A 22044-nucleotide genomic window follows, 5' to 3' on the forward strand; every position below is an offset into this window, starting at 1 on the left:
GGTATTCCTTAAAGAGGTGGGGTTTCAGGTTGAATAGTTGAAATGCAATTCAATAAGGGCTGGACGTACACTTTTGTAACAGTTTAGTTATACTATTAATTGGCTACAGTATATTGTTAGTAACAGCAGTTCGCTAAGTGTTGTTTTACTGTAAATCATCTGACTGCATGATAAGAAATGATTTCAAAAGAAAATAATAAACCTTTTATCCACATTTTATTCATTATATAGCACAAACCCAAAATTGTATAGTAGATATTACGTTAACAGTCAAATGTTATTGTTAACACAAAAATCTGTGGTTCTTTATAAGAAAAACATTTTTACAAAAGGTAGAGAGACGATATCTAAAGCACCAGATTTGGAATGAATACGGTTCTACATGGCCTCTGACTGGTCCTCTTTGACCCCTGACCCCTAAAGGGTTAAAACACCTTCCTCTCCTCACAGTGTGGTCCAGAGTAAGGAGGGCGACAGCGGCACGAATCGGGAGACAAACACTTGCCTCCATTCAGACAGGGCCGGTGACACACAGCTGCAAGATAGAGAGAGGGGGGGAAATGAGAAAAAGAGGAAGGAGGGCTCATTATGTGGTCTGGTGGCCCCTTCACATCTTGGGAAAGACAGCTCTGAGAACAAAATCTCAAAACAGTCATTTTCAACAGGTATCTCATATTGACAGGTTTCTGACTCAGTAGATTCTTTCAGGATAAAGGACAGTCAGATTTATATGTGTTATTATTTAGCATGCCTGATTAACTTCTCTGTTATTTATTGATTGACCCAAGTGTGTCAGTGTTAAAAAATAACACACTTAACACACATCCAGAACAGATCAGTGATTAGGCTCCAGTTATGGGTTATACATTTATTTGGCCTGTTGCCTGTATCTGTGTAAGTGTGTCTGCAAGTGTGTGCATCATTTACCGTGTTTGTGTGTCTGTTGGGGTCAGAGTAAGAAAGTGCATGTCTGAAAATGTGTATAGTGTATGTTGGTTGTGTGCCAAATATATGAGAGTGTATAAGAGTGAACTGTGTATGATTCTCACGTTTTACATTACATTTAGTAATTTAGCAGACGTTCGTATCCAGAGCGACTTACAGTTGGTGCATTCATCTTAAGATCTCACTCACCAGTGTGGCAGGCTCCACCCAGCCAGCCCTCTGGACAGCTGCAGATTCCTGGGGCCACACAGCTGCCCCCGTTCCTGCACCCCTGGGGACAGATCGCTGGGGAAAACATCGCAACAACGCATTCTCAACATTCCGGGAACCAATAAATCACCATTATACCTTTGGCCATGTGAAGCGTTTTCTTTGTCCCATTCGATCGTAATCGAATCAACTATTCTTTATTGTTTTAGTACGTGTGAAGGCATCTTAGCATTTTAATGAAGTTGTCAGAGGCTTCCGGAGAGGATGAATATGCTACTGTTGATTAATAGGCCAGCTGTGCAACCAGTCTCACTGCTGGTTTCACCTCTGTGTGGATTAGGCTAATTAGGAGGTAAACAAACCCTCTTGGCATTTGGAGCCAGTCCAGCTGGAGGGACAGATGCACTTGGCCACTCCGTTCACAGCGATGCAGTCGCCACCATTCCAGCATCCACTATCACATTTCACTGGAAAAGACAGACATAAAATCAGATCATCCACTTACCTCTCCATGTCCATGTTCATAACCTCTACTATAGGACTAAGTCTTAACTCCCTACCCTTTTCAAACCACACTCTCTAAATAAAACATGTACTGTAGTTACCAATAAATAAATATAATTACAATATTTAATCAGATTTTTAACATTAACCAAGCACCAACATACTGTATATCTAAAAGGTTAACTGAGTTAGATAAGTACCTTTATGACAATATTTTCCTCCAAATCCAGAAGGACATCTGCATTTTCCAGGGCGAAGACACTCTCCTCCATTCTTACATTTGGGATAGCAGTTTGCTGTTCAAAACAACAGACAATATATTCATCAGCACTCACCCAGTCAGTAAGTCATGCAACTTTTACATACATGTTGTGATTAAAAAATATATGATATACATTTTTCATATATTCTTCAATGCATCACTTTTCTTTTCTAGTTTGGCCATTTTGTTTACTGTTTCCTTTCTAGGTAAATATAAAGTTGTAACATCACCATACTGGCAGGTCTCTCCCTCATAGCCGCGAGAACAGAAGCAGGTGTTGTTTCGGATGCAGATGCCAGCATGTTGGCACGGAGGGTCGCACGTCGCTTTGAGGTCAAAAACAAAGGGCACCGCCACCCCTCGCGGAGCGTCCGAGCGCGCTAAGCAGATGCCCACAAGCGCAACCAAGCAGGCCAGCAGCGCAACGGTCATCTTTATCGACGCGGGAAAGCAGCAGCGAGCAAGCACCATCCTCTTCACTTAGTGGACATTGGGAACTGGGGTTGAAACGAAGTTCTTCGAACAATGACACCTCAGGGTTTCTCTCCACGTCGCCCCCACTGATGGACAGAGATACTACAGCAGATGTTAGTCGAGAGAAAGGATACTGAGAGGACGGGACCTATGTGAAGCTTGCCACAATGTCGATTAACAACAATAGTTCGGCTTTCAAATAAAAGTCCCTCATTGAAAGTGACGCAAACGGATACAAATACTGGTTTTCGTGACAGTTTTGGACTAGGTAATGCTAATAAAAGGTTGGATTATAAAATTATTGCATTGGGGGCATACATACACAACATGGCCAAAAGTATGTGGACACCTGTCTGTCCAACATCTCATTCCAAGATCATGGGCATTAATATGGAGTTGGTCCCCCTTTTGCTGCTATAGACGGACAATTCCAACAGACGAAAGTGGGCATCCGCCAAACCCAGATTTGTCCTCGGGCTGCCAGATAGTGAAGCATGATTCATCATTCCAGGGAACGCATTTCCACTGCTCCAGAGTCCAGTGGTGGCGAGCTTTACACCACTCCAGCCGACGTGTGGCATTGCTCATGGTGATCTTAGGCTTGTGTGCGGCTGATTTTATACACCTGGCAGCAACGGGTGTGGCTGAAATAGCCAAATCCACTCATTTGAAAGGGTGTCCAAATTCTTTTGGCCATGTAGTGTATATGCACTGTACAGCCTTACCTATTGTGTGCACCTATGAAATGGGGTATCTGCCTACTCAGTGACACCCGCAGAACAAAACTGTGTAGAGTTAGCAAATATTAGACTCATAGCTCTTATCGCAGGACTTTGACTGTGGCAAATCACCTCCCCATTTCATGGGTGCACACTTCATAGGTAAGACTATACAGTTCAATATGAATGTTCAGTACACACAATAGAATGGCTGGGGAGGGGATTTGCCATGGTCAAAGTCCTGCAATAAGAGCTATGGCGCAATTTTTTTGGACTCCAACACCATCATCAAGTTTGCTGATGACACGATGGTGGTAGGACTAATCACCGACGACAATGAAGCAGCCTGTAGGGACGAGATCAGAGACCTGGTAGTGTGGTGCCAGGACAACAGCCTCTCCCTCAACGTCAGCAAGACAAACGAGCTGATTGTGGACTACAGGAAACGGAGGGGCGAGCACATCCCCATCCACATCGATTGGGCTGTAGTGGAGCGGGTCAAGAGCTTCAAGTTCCTCTGCGTCCACGTCACTAAGGAATTAACATGATCCACACACACCCACACATTTGTGAAGAGGGCACAACAAGAGGCTGGAGGGCAGAGCTTGAGGTGGTGGGTCAACATTCAAGCTGAGATATCTGCCAGGCACACAGAGATGCGTGTCGCCACCTGGGTGTCAGAAGTGGGGAAGGAGAAAGATAGTCGTGTCATCCACATAGAAATGATAGGAGAGACTATGTGAGGATATGACAGAGCCGAGTGACTTGGTGTATATTGAGAGAAGAGGAGAGGGCCTAGAACCGAGCCCTGGAGGACACCAGTAGTTAGAGTACATGGTGCAGTCACAGATCCTCTCCATGTCATATGGTAGGAGCGTCCTGCCAAGTAGGATGCAATTAAAAAGTGTGCGGAGCCTGAGATGCCCAGCCCTGAGAGGGTGGAGAGGAGGACCCTGAATAGCTTCTACCCCCAAGCCATAAGACTGCTAAACAAGACTACTAAATACAGTGGCAAGAAAAAGCATGTGAATCCTTTAGAATTACCTGGATTTCTGCATAAATTTGTCATAAAATTTGATCTTATGTTCATCTAAGTCACAACAATAGACAAACACAGTCTGCTTAAACTAATAACACACAAACAATTATACATTGTCATGTCTTTATTGAACACACGGTGTAAACATTCACAGTGCAGGGTGGAAAAAGTATGTGAACCCTTGGATTTAGTAACTGGTTGACCCTCCTTTTTGCAGCAATAACCTCAATCAAACATTTTCTGTGGTTGCGGATCAGACCTGCACAACGGTCAGGAGGAATTTTGGACCATTCCTCTTCACAAAACTGTATCAGTTAAACAATATTCTTGGGATGTCTGGTGTGAATTGCTCTCTTGAGGTCATGTCACAGCATCTCAATTGGGTTGAGGTCAGGACTCTGACTGGGCCACTCCAGCAGACGTATTTTCTTCTGTTGAAGCCATTCTGTTGTGGATTTAGTTCTGTGTTTTTTGTCGTTGTCCTGTTGCATCACCCAACTTCTGTTGAGCTTCAATTGGTGGACAGATAGCCTAACATTCTCCTGCAAAATGTCTTGATTAACTTGGGAATTCATGATAGCAAGCTGTCCAGGCCCTGAGGCAGCAAAGCAGCCTCAAACCATGATGCTACCTCCACCATGCTTTACAGTTGGGATGAGGTTTTGACGTTGGTGTGCTGTGTCTTTTTTTCTCCACACATAATGTTGTGTGTTCCTTCCGAACAACTTAACTTTAGTTTAATCTGTCCACAGAATATTTTGCCAGTAGTGCTGTGGAACATCCAGTTGCTCTTTTGCTAACCTCAGACGTGCAGCAATGGGTTTTTTTGGACAGCAGTGGCTTCTTCCGGGGTGTCCTCCCATGAACACCATTCTTGTTTAGTGTTTTACGTATCGTAGACTCGTCAACAGAGATGGTAGCATGTCCCAGACATTTCTGTAAGTCTTTAGCTGACACTCTAGGATTCTTCTTAACCTCATTGAGCATTTTGCGCTGTGCTCTTGCAGTCATCTTTGCAGGACGGCCACTCCTAGGGAGAGTAGCATCTTTCTCCATTTATAGACAATTTGTCTTACCGTGGAAATCAAGGCTTTTACAGATACATTTGTAACCATTTCCAGCTTTATGCAAGTCAACAATTCTTAATCTTAGGTCTTTTGATATCTCTTTTGTTCAAGGCATGATTCATATCAGACAATGCTTCTTGTGAATAGCAAACTCAAATTTTGTGAGTGTTTTTTATAGGGCAGAGCAGCTCTAACCAACATCTCCCATCTCGTCTCATTGATTGGACTCAAGGTTAGATGACTCCTGACTCCAATTAGCTTTTGGAGAAGTCATTAGCCTAGGGGTTCACATATTTAAATTATGTATTCAATATAGACAAGAAAAATACAATCATTTGTGTGTTATTAGTTTAATCATACTGTGTTTGTCTATTGTTGTAATTTAGACGAAGATCAGATCACATTTTATGACCAATTTATGCAGAAATCCGGGTAATTCCAAAAGGTTACTGCTACTGTTTGTTATCTATTCTGTTGCCTAGTCACTTTACAGTAAGCCTACTTATATATACATAGCTACCTCAATTACCTCGTACCCCTGCACATCGACTCGGTACTGGTACTTCCTGTATATAGCCATGTTATTTTTACTCGTCATTGTTATTGTTATTCACTCTGTATTTATTCCGCGTGTCACTATTTCCATTTTTTATTTTATCTTTTATCTTTAACTCTGCATTTCACTGTTAGTCTACACCTGTTGTTTACGAAGCATGTGACAAATAATAATTTGATTAGATTTTTAATATATGTGTAAACTCTACAGTTGTAATCTGTGGGTGTCACTGAGTAGGCTGATACCCAAATTCATGGGCACACACTCCATAGTTAAGGCTGTACAGTCCAATATGAATGAATATTTAATACGCACAATGGTTCGACTGAGGAGGTGATTTGCCACAGATAAAGTCCTGCAATAAGACGCTAATATTTTTGACTCCAACACCATCATCAACTTTGCTGACGACATGACGGTAGCAGGACTGATTACCAATGACAAGAAGAGCTCTGACGCTAATATTTGTGTAAACTGTACCGAGTTGTAATCTGTGGGTGTCACTGAATAGGCTGAGACCCCGTTCCATGGGTTCACAGACAGTCCACACTCCATAGGTAAGGCTGTACAATGCATATACTGTATGTATGCCCCAAATGCAATTATGCAGTCAAATATATCCACAGTGGGATGAAATTTTTTTTTGTACTATTTATTTTCAAATTATTGAATTATTGTATTTATTTAGAATTATATAACCACAAGCGAGGCTTGTTTAGCATTATCTAGTCCAAATATGGCATAGTTCCACTATTTGTATCCGTTTGCATCACTTTCCATGTGGGACTTTTATTTTGAAGACAACTCGCAAATTCCATTATTGTGGCTAATAGTTATTGTGGCTAGCTTCACATCGGTGTGGACAGGGTGGGATTGGGGAGTTTGAACGTGGCCTCAATTTTCTCTTGGGACCTCTCTGTTAAGTGGTTCTGCAGAGAGGAATGCCTGCCATGAAGACTTAGACTTAGACTTAGATTTAGAGAATTGAGATAGCCTGAACATTTACAACATTTTTACCATTGCACTAATCTCTCGTGGGTGGGCAGCTGACAAATTACTTGAGACTTTAGTTCTGGGATAACCGAAATTACCATTGCACAGAAGTCACTCACTGTTTTGAAGTGATTTATTGACAGCTGTCTCTGAACTCTGTCAAGACTTTTCCAGCTAATGTGAAATGTCAACAAGGGACTCCCTTGATGTTAGAGAAACCCAATTGTGGTCCTTTTCCAGTTCACACAAACATTTGAATACTTATAGCTACTATGTCACGTGTTCATAGTCTGTGTACCAGTCTTTTTTAGTTTACATTCCACTCCTTGACACTCCTGTCAGGGTTTAATTAAATAGGCCTAGACATTATACTTTTTTATTGCACATTTAATTAAACTGACGCATTTGGTGATGTTCAACTTCAATTCATTGGCACAAAACGTGCGTCAGACAAAAAAATATTATTGTGCAATTCATGCATCTTCGCTGGCATCTCCACTGGCATCTCTTACATCCATCCTCTCTCTATTCCTGTTATAACTCTTGAACCAGTAGTCTAGCCCAATGTGTGTCCCAACACACTGAGTGTACAAAACATTAGGAACACCTTCCTAATATTGAGTTGCCTCTTTCTATTGTCATACCCCTTTCAAAGGCACTTACATCCTTTGTCTTGCCCATTCACCCTCTGAATTGCACACATACACAAACCGTGTCTCAATTGTCTAGAGGCTTAAAAATCCTCTGTTTGGAAAAAGCTGTTCCAAAGAGGGCATTGTATTATCATTTCTTTGTACTCCCTGACGAAGGTCATGCAGCCGAAACGCGTTGGATTTTTAAAACTTTGTTTCCATTGAACATGCCATACAAATAAAGGCATTTTAATTAATTATATGAAGAGTGTCTTGGTCCTCCTTTCTTTCTGAGCATAAAAATCCTTCTTTAACCCGTCTCCGCCCCTTCATCTACACACTGATTGAAGTGGATTTAACAAGTGACATCAATAAGGGATCATAGCTTTCACCTGGATTCACCTGGTCAGTCTATGTCATGGACAGAGTAGATGTTCCTAATGTTTAGTACACTTAATGTAGTTTGGTCACCTATTTTGAGCAAATAAAACATATATTCGACAAAGAAGCACCTTGCTCTTGCTTGCTAGATATAAAATATGCTAGAGTGTTCACAGTGGTGGGGAAGCTTCTCTGGTGTGATGTGATCACATTGACTGGTGGTAAAAAAGCAATGAACGGGAATGCTCTGTTCTCCCCGCGCCCAATGTTTATGTTTACAATTAAATGTTTTATGTCAGAATGCTGAATGTTAGAATGCTTCCAATCAAATGTATGAATGAAGTTTTTTTTGAAATGCGATCTAATTTGCATAAACATTGTGGTTGGATAGCTGTGAGGGTTATCGAATCAGGATCAAATCCTCTGATCTCCTCAAGCTCATTAATGATAGAATGTTCATATTTGAAGATTGCCGAAAGGCCAGTCTCTTTGGCAAATGACAAGTGGCAAGGAGTGGAATGTAATAGCTGAACAGAGACAGCAACCTGGCTAACGTGTTCACATGATAGACTTCAATAGAAGTTTAAAAATGATCAAGGCTTCATTATTACGTTCGATGCATGATGTGATGGTTATTAGTCAGAATGTAGGCCTAATGTAGGCTATAGCCTGTAAAGTATAGTCTGCTGAGTTTGAAGTAGACCTAATTCACAATGATAGGTACACTCTTAGAAAAATCGGTTCCCCATAGGAGAACCCTTTTGGTTCCAGTTAGAACCCTTTTTTAGTTCCAGGTAGAACTATTTTGGGTTGCATTTAGAACCCTCTGGAAAAAGGGTTCTACATGGAACGCAATAGGGTTATACCTGGAACCAAAAAGGGTTATTCAAGGAACCATTTTAGGTTGTACTAGGCAACTCTATTTCTCCATCATGGAAGGGAGACTAGGGTAGTGGTAGAACATAAATGTTCAGTTGGTTTTCTCTGTAATGGAAGTCCATCGACAGCGCAACTGGAAAAGTAATTTCCTTACATCTGGAAAAGGGAAAGTATATATGATCTATGGGGAAGGAAATGACATTTACACAGCCAATCTGGTCTAGTGTGCTCCCATTTCTAAATTCCTAGTCTACCTTACACTGATATCTAAATGTATTTTTCGGTGTGCTGTGATATTTAGTGTTGTTTGTAGAAACACAATTGGATTTAGATAATTATTTCACACCCTTGTTGTTTGTCTAGGCTACATCCCTGAAACATGAACCCATACACTGGCATCCATACATCCCTGGGTTAATGTACTTCCTCAATAGCTGTAAAAACATCATGTTACTTTCACCATTTGTACCTTTTCTCCCTGAAGAACAACCATATTTCCGCAAGAACTCCATTTTGTGAACATTGCATGAACTGCTTAACCCAGAAGTCTGAAACCAAATTCACATCCTCACTCAGTCTACTTTATTTTCCAGATGTCTTGTATCATGCTGAGGAAGCACAGTAGACCCCACACCATTACAAATAGTTCAGAATCTTGGCCATTAGTTTCAATACACTCTGAATACAGGAAAACTCAATCTCCCTCAGAGTTGGTGGTCATAAATGGGGCCAGTGAGCACAGCACGTGACTGCATTTTGTCTGTGTCTGGACCCGGTTTCCCAATAGATGGAACTTAAGCTTACAAGTCGCGAACATGTTACACAATATGATTGAAATACATAGGCCTATGTAGCCTATACTGTATTTACATTTTAATGCAGTCATCTCGGTTTTCATTTGAAGCATATTTTTATCCTTTGCTTGTTTGTAACAATTGCAAAGCCATTGGCAACTTTGTATTTCTATTGAACTTTGTGGTCACAGAGGTGTATAAACATCCTTATTGTATGTTCAGTGGAGATCTTCTGTGTATAAAATGACACGGAAGGGCAAAAAAGCATCTAACGACGCACTTAGCTGTGTGGCTCAGTTGGTAGAGCATGGTGTTTGCAACGCCAGGGTTGTGGGTTCGATTCCCACGGGGGACCAGTACAAAAAAAATATATAATGTATGAAATGTATGCATTCACTACTGTAAGTCGCTCTGGATAAGAGCGTCTGCTAAATGACAAAAATGTAAATGTTTTCAAGTGAAACTTTAGTAAAAATGGTTTTGGGAAACCATTGAGGCACGAATCCCATTCAAGTCATTGCACCGATATTAGCATCATGTTCAAAAACATCTATAACTGACTTTGTTGAGCTTTTACAATCAATTTTAGATACGTTCAGATGATTTGGACATGGTGCGTGAAAAATGCTAATATTGGTCCCATGACTTGAATGGGATTTGTGCCAAATGCTAGAACGTTAACATGTGGAAACAGTGCCAGGGAAACTAAACCAAATCATGGATTGCTGTCATACCTTTTCCATAGACTGCTTACAGGGGAAGGAAACCAATGTGTCATTTAGTAATTTGGGTGAACTATCGCTTTAAGATGCTTTTGGGAAACTGGGCCCTGGTTAATTAGGAACCGCTCCAAGTCCCTGACCTGAATCCTGGAGAGGAAGTCAACTGCCGTTTAAACGACAGCAACAGATGTGAGGTAAGCATACCGTTACACACTGGGGACCTGAAGCACCAGTGAACATCTGGAAGCAAACAAAGTAACACACTGACACACATCCAGAACAGTCTACAAATAAATTCAAAGGTCATACAGGACTAGCAGATGCATTACAATACACATGCATTACAATACAGCATACAAACCTGTTTAGGATCTTGTAGAACAGTGTACCACATTGACACAATACTGTATGACAGCAAACATGCTGTATGCTGTCCATTTAGAATAAAACACTCACATTTGTTCACTAGATCACCCTGTCAAACATACCTAAGCCTGTCTATTCTGTGTGACTTTAAATGTAACGTCATGCTATTTTTAAGATGCTAAATATTGGACTTGGTGTGTTTTACACATGAATGGCATGCATTGTGTTGTTAATTACTTGGACTTCAATAGTGAGTATGGTAAGCTTTTTATGCAAACCTGTGCATATGGTCATTGGTCATTATAGAAACTATATTTTCATCCAACACTTACTTATTTCTAAGTTAATTTTGTTAAATTAGGCGCCTACCCTGTGATGGTGATTGGTATTGCACATTTCTCCAACCTTTGAATTATCCCCCAACAACAAAACTATCAATAAATGCACCAAACAAAAACCTCAAAATCAACCACATTTATTCCCAGTTTCATGCAAGGAAAAAACATTGTTACATGTACTGTATGGATTGGCAGTGGCTTACATGGACAGTATCCACATTTACACAGTAGTACAAGGTCAACACACCTCAGTGATGATTCAGAACGGACTTTAAAATGAAAATTGTCTTCTTGAATGAGTTGGTACATAATATGGTACATTGACATATACAACAGTACATTGGTGTGATTGTTCCTCCATAGGGTATATCAGATAATATAAACAATGTACCCATCTGATATTTTACCTTGGGCATTTTTAATTGTCCTCAGTTAAGTATTCTGTACATGCACAACAGACTTTAACAAATGTTTAAGGAAAATAAACAAATGGATACTTACTGTATCCTGACATTTAATCATGTCAGAAAGAAACACAAACTCGAAAAGCACAACTTACTTGCAAGTTTCAGTGATCAATCATGAAGAATTAAAAGGGGCAAAAGGGCATCAAACAAAACATGGAAAGACAAAATGACCTCTTAAAAATCGATTCCCAAGGAGAAAATAAAGACCTAACTTTACAACACCATTGAGGGTATTTACTTAATATCATATTTCGAAATAAGTAGTCATCTACTACCCAAGTAAGGGAAAAAAAAACACCTAACATTCCCATTAAAAAAAACAATTCAGAGGTTTACAATTAAAGAGTAATTCACATCATACAGAACACATCTAATAGTTACAGGTACTGTATTTGAATGATATAAAAATACAAGATTCCTCTCATTAGATACCTAAATGTTGCAATCTAATTAAGGTCCGTAGTCATCATAATTACGCTGACTTCACCCTGACATGATAAGCCACCTCGGAATTAGATGTAAATCTAACTATCATTACAATGAAAATGTAAGAGTAACGACACACATCAGGAAGTACTATTATGTACAAAATACATCCTTGAAGAAAACAAAATGGCGGGTATAAAAAAAGAATGGAATAAAATGCCATCAAACAGTGGTTTGGGGTGATTAGTGGTGCTGATAATCAAAATGAGAATGCTGTCCTATTACTTTATTTGTATTGCATGTCCCATACCAAGTGGTCTGGGAAGGTTAGTGGTACAGATTACATTACATCAACAACTCTGCCGTATAAATACTTTCCTATGATTGCGTTTCCCCATACAAAGCTAAAGTGCATCTTTATCTCAAATGCCTATACACATTGGATCATTCTATTAAGAAGAATTTGCACAAGAGATTTTCTACCGGTGACATCATCAAACCCTCATTAAACTGTACATTGGCACCTTGCTAACTTCACTTTCTCTGAGACATGGTTCCTCCTTCTACAGTAGACGTCTGCCCAAAGGAACTCCGTAAAACCCTTTCGTCTACCTTTAGATCGATGGGCTTCCATTATGGCTTTGTTTTTACTGCCTTACTGATACATCTTCACATGTCCATGCAGTGAGGTGGTGTTGCCCCCACAGTCCACATACTGGTACATCTCCTGGGAGACCTGCTCCGAGTGCCCAAAGTAGGATGTGGTCACAGTCACCCTGAAAACCAGTCAATAGACAGTAGTGAGTTTCCCCCAAATGGCTGCCCATATGGGCGTGTGAGGTTTGACAAAATAAATAGAGTAGGTACAGTAACATGTGTAAACTCAATGTATTAGTAGATATTTGAAAAGGTACACTGCATTCAGAAAGTATTCAGACCCCTTGACTTTTTCCACATTTTGTTACGTTACTGCCTAATACTAAAATGGATTAAATAGTTTTTTAACACACAATACTCCATAATGACAAAGCAAAAACAGGCTTTTAGAAATTTCTGCAAAAAAATCATGTAAATGTGATATTTCATTAGTATTATATTAAGTATTCAAACCCTTTCCTCAGTACTATGCTGAAGCACCTTTGTCAGCGATTACAGACTTGAGTCTTCTTGGGTATGACGCTACAAGTTTGGCACACCTGTATTTCGGGAGTTTCTGCGTTGCTGCACAGCTATTTTCAGGTCTCTCCAGAGATGTTTGATCGGGTTCAAGTCTGGGCTCTGGCTGGACATTGAGACTTGTCCCGAAGCCACTCCTGCATTGTCTTGGCTGTGTGCTTAGGGTCATTGTCCTGTTGGACGTTGAACCTTTGCCCCAGTCTGAGGTCCTGAGCGCTCTGGAGCAGGTTTTCATCAAGGATCTCTCTGTACTTTGCTCCCTCCCTCTTTCCCTCGATCCCAACTAGTCTCCCAGTCCCTGCCTCTGAAAAACATCACCACAGCATGATGCTGCCACCACCATGCTTCCCGTAGGGAAGGTGCCAGGTGTCCTCCAGTATTGACGCTTGGAATTCAGGCCAAAGAGTTCAATCTGGGTTTCATCAGACCAGAGAATCTTGTTTCTCATGGTATGAGAGTCCTTTTACTGTCATGTGCCTTTTACTGAGGAGTGGCTTCCGTCTGGCCCCTCTAACATAAAGGCCTGATTGGTGGAGTGCTGCAGAGATGGTTGTCCTTTTGGAAGGTTCTCCCATCTCCACAGAGGAACTTTGGAGCTCTGTCAGAGTGACCATCGGGTTCTTGGTCACCTCCCTGAACAAGGCCGTTCTCCCGATTGCTCAGTTTGGCCAGGCGGCCAGCTCTAGAGTCTTGGTGGTTCCAAACTTCTTCCATTTAAGAATGATGAGGCCACTGTGTTCTTTGGGAACTTCAATGCTGCAGAAATGTTTTGGTACCCTTCCCAGATCTGTGCCTCGACACCATCCTGTCTTGGAGCTCTACAGACAATTCCTTCGACTTCATGGCTTGGTTTTTGCTCTGACATGCATTGTCAACTGTGGGACCTTATATAGACAGGTGTGTGCCTTTCCAAATCATGTCCAATCAATTGTATTTACCACAGGTGGACTCCAATCAAGTTGTAGAAACATCTCAAGGCTGATAAATGGAAACAGGATGAACCTGAGCTCAATTTTGAGTCTCATTGCAAAGGGTATGAATACCAATGTAAATAAGGTTTTTCTGTTTTTTTATTTTTAATACATTTCCAAAAATGTCTAAAAACCTGTTTTCACTTTGTCATTATGGGGTATTGTGTGTAGATTTATGAGCAAAAAAGTTTTTATGCAAATTTTAGAATAAGGCTGTAATGTAACAAAATGTGGAAAAAGGGAAGGGGTCTGAATACTTTACGAATGCACTGTATACTTACTGCATCATGACCACAATGTTGTGAGCCTTTATGGACTGCAGGGTACAATAGTCGCTGCAACACAAAACATTTATTAAAGAAATGTCACGATTTGTACTGTCAACCACACAATAAAATGTAATTACTTGTGAAATACTTACAACATATAACTCATCTCATCAGCAATTACTGTGGGAACCATGTAGTCAATCTGAAATAAACAATATGTTGTAATGCAGCCGTTACCTATCTCCCATATTGAACAGGGCGGTTGAGTGCTGACTAAGCAATGAGTAACTTTTGAGGGCAACAGTCCAAAAATGTCATCCTTATTCCATCCTTGCTGCTACTGATGTCCTCAGAACAGGGACATATGTTCTAGTGGATTCATCAACAACAACAAGGTTCATTATCAATGCTGCCTGATTTTGTTGCTAGATTTTGCAGCAAAGCGGGCGGAACAATGAGCTGCTGTGTTGAGCGATAGAAAAGCACTTCAGGACAGTTGAAAGTACAACTTTGATGCACTTGTCAAGCTATGCTCACTTCATACACTGTAATATGTTTATAACAAGCAGTTATACCAAGGCATGTTATTCTGAACTACACATGGTAAAGACCCACCTGCTGCTTATCCAGTGGTATGATGGTCGTCACATTGCTAATACGGGCCTTCCCAATCACAGTCTTAGAGAACTGCACTTGGGCTGTGATGTTGGTCAGGGATACAGCGTAGTAGTTGTTATTGGTGATGTTCAGAGTGTTCTAGAAGAAAAGACATACGGCACAACAGTTGTTGGAAAGAGAGTCATTACGTAGGACCCACTCCAATTTGCATACCGCCCCAACAGAACCACAGATGATGCAATCTCTATTGCACTCCACACTGCCCTCTCCCACCTGGACAAGAAGAACACCTATGCGAGAATACTCTTCATCGACTACAGCTCAACACCATAGTACCCTCTAGGCTCATCACTAAGCTCAGGACCCTGGGACTGAACACCTCCCTATGTAACTGGATCCTGGACTTCCTTACAGAATGCCCCTAGGTTGAAAAAAAATATATACTGCTCAAAAAAATAAAGGGAACACTTAAACAACACATCCTAGATCTGAATGAAAGAAATAATCTCATTAAATACTTTTTTCTTTACATAGTTGAATGTGCTGACAACAAAATCACACAAAAATAATCAATGGAAATCCAATTTATCAACCCATGGAGGTCTGGATTTGGAGTCACACTCAAAATTAAAGTGGAAAACCACACTACAGGCTGATCCAACTTTGATGTAATGTCCTTAAAACAAGTCAAAATGAGGCTCAGTAGTGTGTGTGGCCTCCACGTGCCTGTATGACCTCCCTACAACGCCTGGGCATGCTCCTGATGAGGTGGCGGATGGTCTCCTGAGGGATCTCCTCCCAGACCTGGACTAAAGCATCCACCGACTCCTGGACAGTCTGTGGTGCAATGTGGCGTTGGTGGATGGAGCGAGACATGATGTCCCAGATGTGCTCAATTGGATTCAGGTCTGGGGAACGGGCGGGCCAGTCCATAGCATCAATGCCTTCCTCTTGCAGGAATTGCTGACACACTCCAGCCACATGAGGTCTAGCATTGTCTTGCATTAGGAGGAACCCAGGGCCAACCGCACCAGCATATGGTCTCACAAGGGGTCTGAGGATCTCATCTCGGTACCTAATGGCAGTCAGGCTACCTCTGGCGAGCACATGGAGGGCTGTGCGGCCCCCCAAAGAAATGCCACCCCACACCATGACTGACCCACCGCCAAAACGGTCATGCTGGAGGATGTTGCAGGCAGCAGAACTTTCTCCACGGCGTCTCCAGACTGTCACGTCTGTCACGTGCTCAGTGTGAACCTGCTTTCATCTGTGAAGAGCACAGGGCGCTAGTGGCGAATTTGCCAATCTTGGTGTTCTCTGGCAAATCCCAAACGTCCTGCACGGTGTTGGGCTGTAAGCACAACCCCCACCTGTGGACGTCGGGCCCTCATACCACCCTCATGCAGTCTGTTTCTGACCGTTTGAGCAGACACATGCACATTTGTGGCCTGCTGGAGGTCATTTTGCAGGGCTCTGGCAGTGCTTCTCCTGCTCCTCCTTGCAGAAAGGCGGAGGTAGCGGTCCTGCTGCTGGGTTGTTGCCATCCTATGGCCTCCTCCACATCTCCTGATGTACTGGCCTGTCTCCTGGTAGCGCCTCCATGCTCTGGACACTACGCTGACAGACACAGCAAACCTTCTTGCCACAGCTCGCATTGATGTGCCATCCTGGATGAGCTGCACTACCTGAGCCACTTGTGTGGGTTGTAGACTCCGTCTCATGCTACCACTAGAGTGAAAGCACCGCCAGCATTCAAAAGTGACCAGAACATCAGCCAGGAAGCATAGGAATTGAGAAGTGGTCTGTGGTCCCCACCTGCAGAACCACTCCTTTATTGGGGGTGTCTTGCTAATTTCCTATAATTTCCACCTGTTGTCTATTCCATTTGCACAACAGCATGTGAAATGTATTGTCAATCAGTGTTGCTTCCTAAGTGGACAGTTTGATTTCACAGAAGTGTGATTGACTTGGAGTTACATTGTGTTGTTTAAGTGTTCCCTTTATTTTTTTGAGCAGGTGTATATTTCCCAGGTGGTGAAGGTAAGCAACAACACATCTACCACTATGACCCTCAACACGGGGCCCCTCAGGGGTGCGTGTTAATTTCCCTCCTGTATTCCCTGTTCACCCATGACTGCGTGACCGAACACGACTCCAACACCATCATTAAGTTTGCTAACAACACAATGGTGGTAGGCCTGATCACCGACGACAATAGGGAGGAGGTCAGTGACCTGGCAGTGTGATGCCAGGACAACAACCTCTCCCTCCACATCAGCAAGACAAAGGAGCTGATCGTGGACTATAGGAAATGGAGGGCCAAGCACGGTCCCATTCACATTGACACGGCTGTAGTGAAGCGGGTTGAGAGCTTCAAGTTTCTCAGTGTCCACATCACTAAGGAATTAACCTTGTCCACACACACCAACACAGTTTTGAAGAAGGCAAAACAACACCTCTCCCCCAACAGGAGGCTGAAAAGACTTGGCATGGACCCTCAGATCCTCAAAAAGTTCTACAGCTGCACAATTGAAAGCATCTTGACTGGTTGCATCACTGCCTGGTATGGCAACTGCTTGGCATCCGACCGCAAGGCGCTACAGAGGGTAGTGCGTACGGCCCAGTACATCACTGGGGCCGAGCTCCCTGCCATCCAGAACCAGTTGGTGTAACAGAAGGCCCTACAAATTGTAAAAGACTCCAGCCACCCAAGTCATAGACTGTTCTCTCTGCTACTGTACGGCAGGCGGTACCGATACACCAAGTCTGGAACCAACAGGACCCTGAACAGCTTCTACCCCCAAACCTTAAGACCACTAAATTGTTAACCAAATAACTACCAGGACTATTTGCATTGCCCCTTTTTGCACTTTGACTCATCACATACACTGCTGACACTGTTTATTATCTATCCTGTTGCCTATTCACTTTACCCCTAACTATATGTACAGTTGAAGTCAGAAGTTTACATACACCTCAGCCAAATACATTTAAACTCAGTTTTTCACAATTCCTGACATTTAAATCAAGAGTAAAAATTCCCTGTCTTAGGTCAGTTAGGATCACCACTTGATTTTAAGAATGTGAAATGTCAGAATAATAGTACAGAATGATTTACTTCAGCTTTTATTTCTTTCATCACATTCCCAGTGGGTCAGAAGTTTACATACACTCAATTAGTATTTGGTAGCATTGCCTTTAAATTGTTTAACTTGGGTCAAATGCGTCGGGTAGCCTTCCACAAGCTTCCCACAATAAGTTGGGTGAATTTTGGCCCATACCTCCTGACAGAGCTGGTGTAACTGAGTCAAGTTTGTAGGCCTCCTTGCTCGCACACGCTTTTTCAGTTCTGCCCACAAATTTTCCATTGGACTGAGGACAGGGCTTTGTGATGGCCACTCCAATACCTTGACTTTGTTGTCCTTAACCCATTTTGCCACATCTTTGGAAGTATACTTGGGGTCAATGTTTATTTGGAAGACCCATTTGCGACCAAGCTTTAACTTCCTGACTGATGTCTTGAGATGTTGCTTCAATACATCCACATAATTTTCCTTCTCATGATGCCATCTATTTTGTGCACCAGTCCCTCCTGCAGCAAGGCACCACCACAACATGATGCTGCCACCCCCGTGCTTCATGGTTGGGATGGTGTTCTTCGGTTTGCAAGCCTCCCCTTTTTTCCTCCTAACATATCGATGGTCATTATGACCAAACAGTTCTATTTTTGTTTTATCAGACCAGAGGACATTTCTCCAAAAATGTGGATATTTGTCCCCATGTGCAGTTGCAAACCGTAGTCTGGCTTTTTTTATGGCGGTTTTGGAGCAGTGGCTTCTTCCTTGCTGAGCGGCCTTTCAGGTTATGTCGATATAGGACTTGTTTTACTGTGGATATAGATACTTTTGTACCTGTTTCCTCTAGCATCTTCACAAGGTCCTTTGCTGTTGTTCTGGGATTGATTAGCACTTTTGCAATTTTCGCACCAAAGTACATTTAGCTCTAGGAGACAGAACGCATCTCCATCCTGAGTGGTATGACGGCTGTGTGGTCCCATGGTGTTTATACTTGCGTACTATTGTTTTTACAGATGAACCTGGTACCTTCAGGTGTTTGGAAATTGCTCCCAAGGATGAATCAGACTTGTGGAGGACTACAATCTTTTTTCTGAGGTCTTGGCTGATTTCTTTTGATTTTCCCATGATGTCAAGCAAAGAGGCACTGAGTTTGAAGGTAGGCCTTGAAATACATCCACAGGTACACCTCCAATTGACTCAAATTATGTCAATTAGCCTATCAGAAGCTTCTAAAGCCATGACATAATTTTCTGGAATTGTCCAAGCTGTTTAAAGGCACAGTCAACTTAGTGTATGTAAACTTCTGACACACTGGAATTGTGATACAGTGAATTATAAATTAAATAATCTGTCTGTAAACAATTGTTGGAAAAATGACTTGTGTCATGCACAAATGAGATGTCCTAACTGACTTGCCAAAACTATAGTTTGTTAACAAGAAATTTGTGAAGTGGTTGAAAATCGAGTTTTAATGACTCCAACCTAAGTGTATGTAAACTTCTGACTTCAACTGTACATATCTACCTCAATTACCTCATACCTCTGCACATTGAGTCGGTGCTAGTACTCTGTGTATATAGCCATGTTATTGTTACTCATGGTGTACTTAGTCCTTGTGTTGTTGTTTTTATATTTTTCTCTCTGCATTGTTGAGAACGGTCGGTAAATACGCATTTCACTGTTAGTCTACACCCGTTGTTTTACGAAACATGTGACAAATACAAATTGATTTGAAACCATGTCATGGAAACACAAGGACAACTAACACCAGAGAGAGGATCTTACCGTGATATTGAGATAGACAATCCGTTTGTCCTGGTCATAGGAGACGAATGCAGACTTCACGCCCACATAGGAGACGTCGATAGAACGAGGGAACATGAAAAACACAGCCAGGCCAGACAGCAGAAGACAAAGAAACACGGACACTGTGACATACAGCTTTCTGCAAGAAAAAGGGAGGAAGCGCCATTAAAAGAAAGACAGAAGTTGGATATAGACCACAGTCAACCACAGTTGAATTATTCAATTGCACATCTTTCAAAAAAAGAGACGTCTGGCTGAGTGAGATGAGAGACTTACGTTCTCCTTGGCTGGAGCCTCTGGTCACTGTATGGAATCAGAGCCACAAGCTGGTTCTCTTGGCCTGCATTAGAGATGGGATGACAAAGCCATTTACAGAGGAAACTGATATTGGTTCAACTTATGTCTTTTTCATTTTCAGTGAATGTTGGAAGTCAGTCAAAATGCAAATTAGGCAAAAATGATTAGCAGCTCATGAGGTGGAGTTTTAGAACAGATGTAGGTGTATTGTGTCAGTGAGTGAGAGTTCATGTTTATTAGTGTGTAGGAATGCATTTGTTTTTATGTTTATCCCCTTACCCCGTGGTATCCTGCCAGTGCCCTGGCATGTGGGGCATGTGACACTGTCTCTGCCAGTAAATTCCACATAGGGGAACTGAGACACATCTCCATTCTTTCCATCCTCTTCACTCTGTGTATCTATGTACTCTGGACCAGTCGCCAGGCCACTCTGACTGTCGTGGTCGTCTTTCCCCTTCGACAAGAGGGAGTGTGACTTCCCCATCACTTTCTGTGAATAAAACATTTAAGATCTAATAAGTAGGTGTGGTTGGTAGTGTAAACTCATGCCACATATTCGTTTGATATTTACATGGTAGTTATGGTCAGTTTACACAAATTGTTTTATACTACTTCTGTACTATAACAATGTACCTGCCTATGTCATGACCATGTAAATACAGGTTTTAAAGCCAATTTATACTGTACACAGGCTACCATTCTCCTATACCATTTTTGCAGATTATTTTGGTTTTGTTTAGACCAGTTTACACCAACTCCCCAAAAGCTCTTATTAAGTGTGCACCATCTATGTAATTCATGCGTGCTTCAAACAATTATTGTCAAACAAAAGACACTTGGTCTGACCAAGGTTTCGTATGGACCAAATATACGTAACCTAGTCAGCAAAACACATCGCATCGTGTCTTCTGCTCCTACTATATATTGTGCGCCGATGGTCGAGGTACTGTGATGACGTGCAGACGATCATTATGCTGCACAGTACACCATGTTCCTTCCAGAGAAACTCGTTCGCCGCCTGCCATTTTAATCCGAAACTCACGAATACATTGTTGCGTATTCGCTCCGATATTCTGTTGTATTTGTATTTGGTGTCAAGTTATTGATGTGGATGATTGCGTAGAATACTTGCAGAGCATAGGGCATTGTTAGCATGGATAAAATGTTTCCATATTGCAAAATGTTGCCCGGTTCCTCTGACAATGTCAAAGCATCACTGTGCGCTATTACACACGCACTACGGATATGATCAAAATGGCAACATTCGATATTGGATTCATCTGCTTACCTTTGCATATATTCACGCAGAATTGCTTTACATATGCTTGGTCACGAACAGCCGCTGTTTATGTCAATATAGAGTACTGACATAAATACACGCACTAGTATTCTGCCAGCAGCTCCAACGATGACGTCACTTTCGTATGGTAATGTTGAAACCTTCAAAATAAAAGCCCGAATTTCAAAAATGCTATGTCAATGTGTATAACTAATTCAAATTATATTGAATTTTAATCTATGGCCACTTTTACTGTGCCAACAAGAAATTGCAATAAGTAATTTATGAAAACAAATGTAAATAATATATTTTAAGACCAATAATGAAAATACAATGTTGACACTAGTATGTTGAGAATATTGGGCTTTAAAGAGAAAACGTTTCCACCTATCTCAGCTAAAGTGGGGTTAGAAATACTCAGTAGGATCTCTACTAACCAAATATAGTTCGTTTTGGAAGGGGACTGTGTCATACATATCCAGCAGCACTTCATTCTCCACCCCCTCCATAGCCCCCAATGCAATATACTGTAATAGACTGTACATGGCATACATATTTGCTTGTAGAGAGAAAACTGCCTTGTTTGCTTCCAGTGTGAAATAAAATGTAAACAAAGACAAAGACACAACGTAAGCAAGGATGGACTGGCATACCTGTTAAAGACCTAGATTAACCTAATGGTGATGGTAATGGCTGCAACGTTACACATTTAAATGGAGCCCAAGACCAACCTTGACATGTGCCAAAACATGCATCAGCTCAATCACTTGGCCTGAC

The 22044-nt window shown here is 41.7% G+C and overlaps 2 protein-coding genes across 2 annotated transcripts; both read right to left on the bottom strand.

The window, feature by feature from the left end:
- Positions 1 to 199: 199 nt before the first annotated feature.
- seraf (Schwann cell-specific EGF-like repeat autocrine factor) lies at positions 200 to 2523 on the bottom strand. Its single transcript, XM_014200590.3, has 5 exons — positions 2152 to 2523; positions 1860 to 1955; positions 1518 to 1622; positions 1135 to 1230; positions 200 to 535 (listed from the first exon to the last, which is right to left on the bottom strand). The coding sequence occupies exons 1-5, from the start codon at positions 2390 to 2392 to the stop codon at positions 426 to 428; spliced, it is 648 nt and encodes a 215-aa protein (XP_014056065.1). The 5' UTR covers positions 2393 to 2523; the 3' UTR covers positions 200 to 425.
- A 9334-nt stretch (positions 2524 to 11857) lies between these two features.
- Positions 11858 to 21440, bottom strand: LOC106605200 (transmembrane protein 106B). Its single transcript, XM_014200589.3, has 8 exons — positions 21277 to 21440; positions 20268 to 20478; positions 19968 to 20031; positions 19671 to 19830; positions 14806 to 14946; positions 14343 to 14392; positions 14203 to 14256; positions 11858 to 12550 (listed from the first exon to the last, which is right to left on the bottom strand). The coding sequence occupies exons 2-8, from the start codon at positions 20470 to 20472 to the stop codon at positions 12430 to 12432; spliced, it is 795 nt and encodes a 264-aa protein (XP_014056064.1). The 5' UTR covers positions 20473 to 20478; positions 21277 to 21440; the 3' UTR covers positions 11858 to 12429.
- Between the last annotated feature and the right edge of the window lie 604 nt (positions 21441 to 22044).

This window comes from Salmo salar, chromosome 05 (assembly GCF_965601325.2).
Source record: "Salmo salar chromosome 05, fSalSal1, whole genome shotgun sequence".
Taxonomy (NCBI): Eukaryota; Metazoa; Chordata; class Actinopteri; order Salmoniformes; family Salmonidae; genus Salmo; species Salmo salar.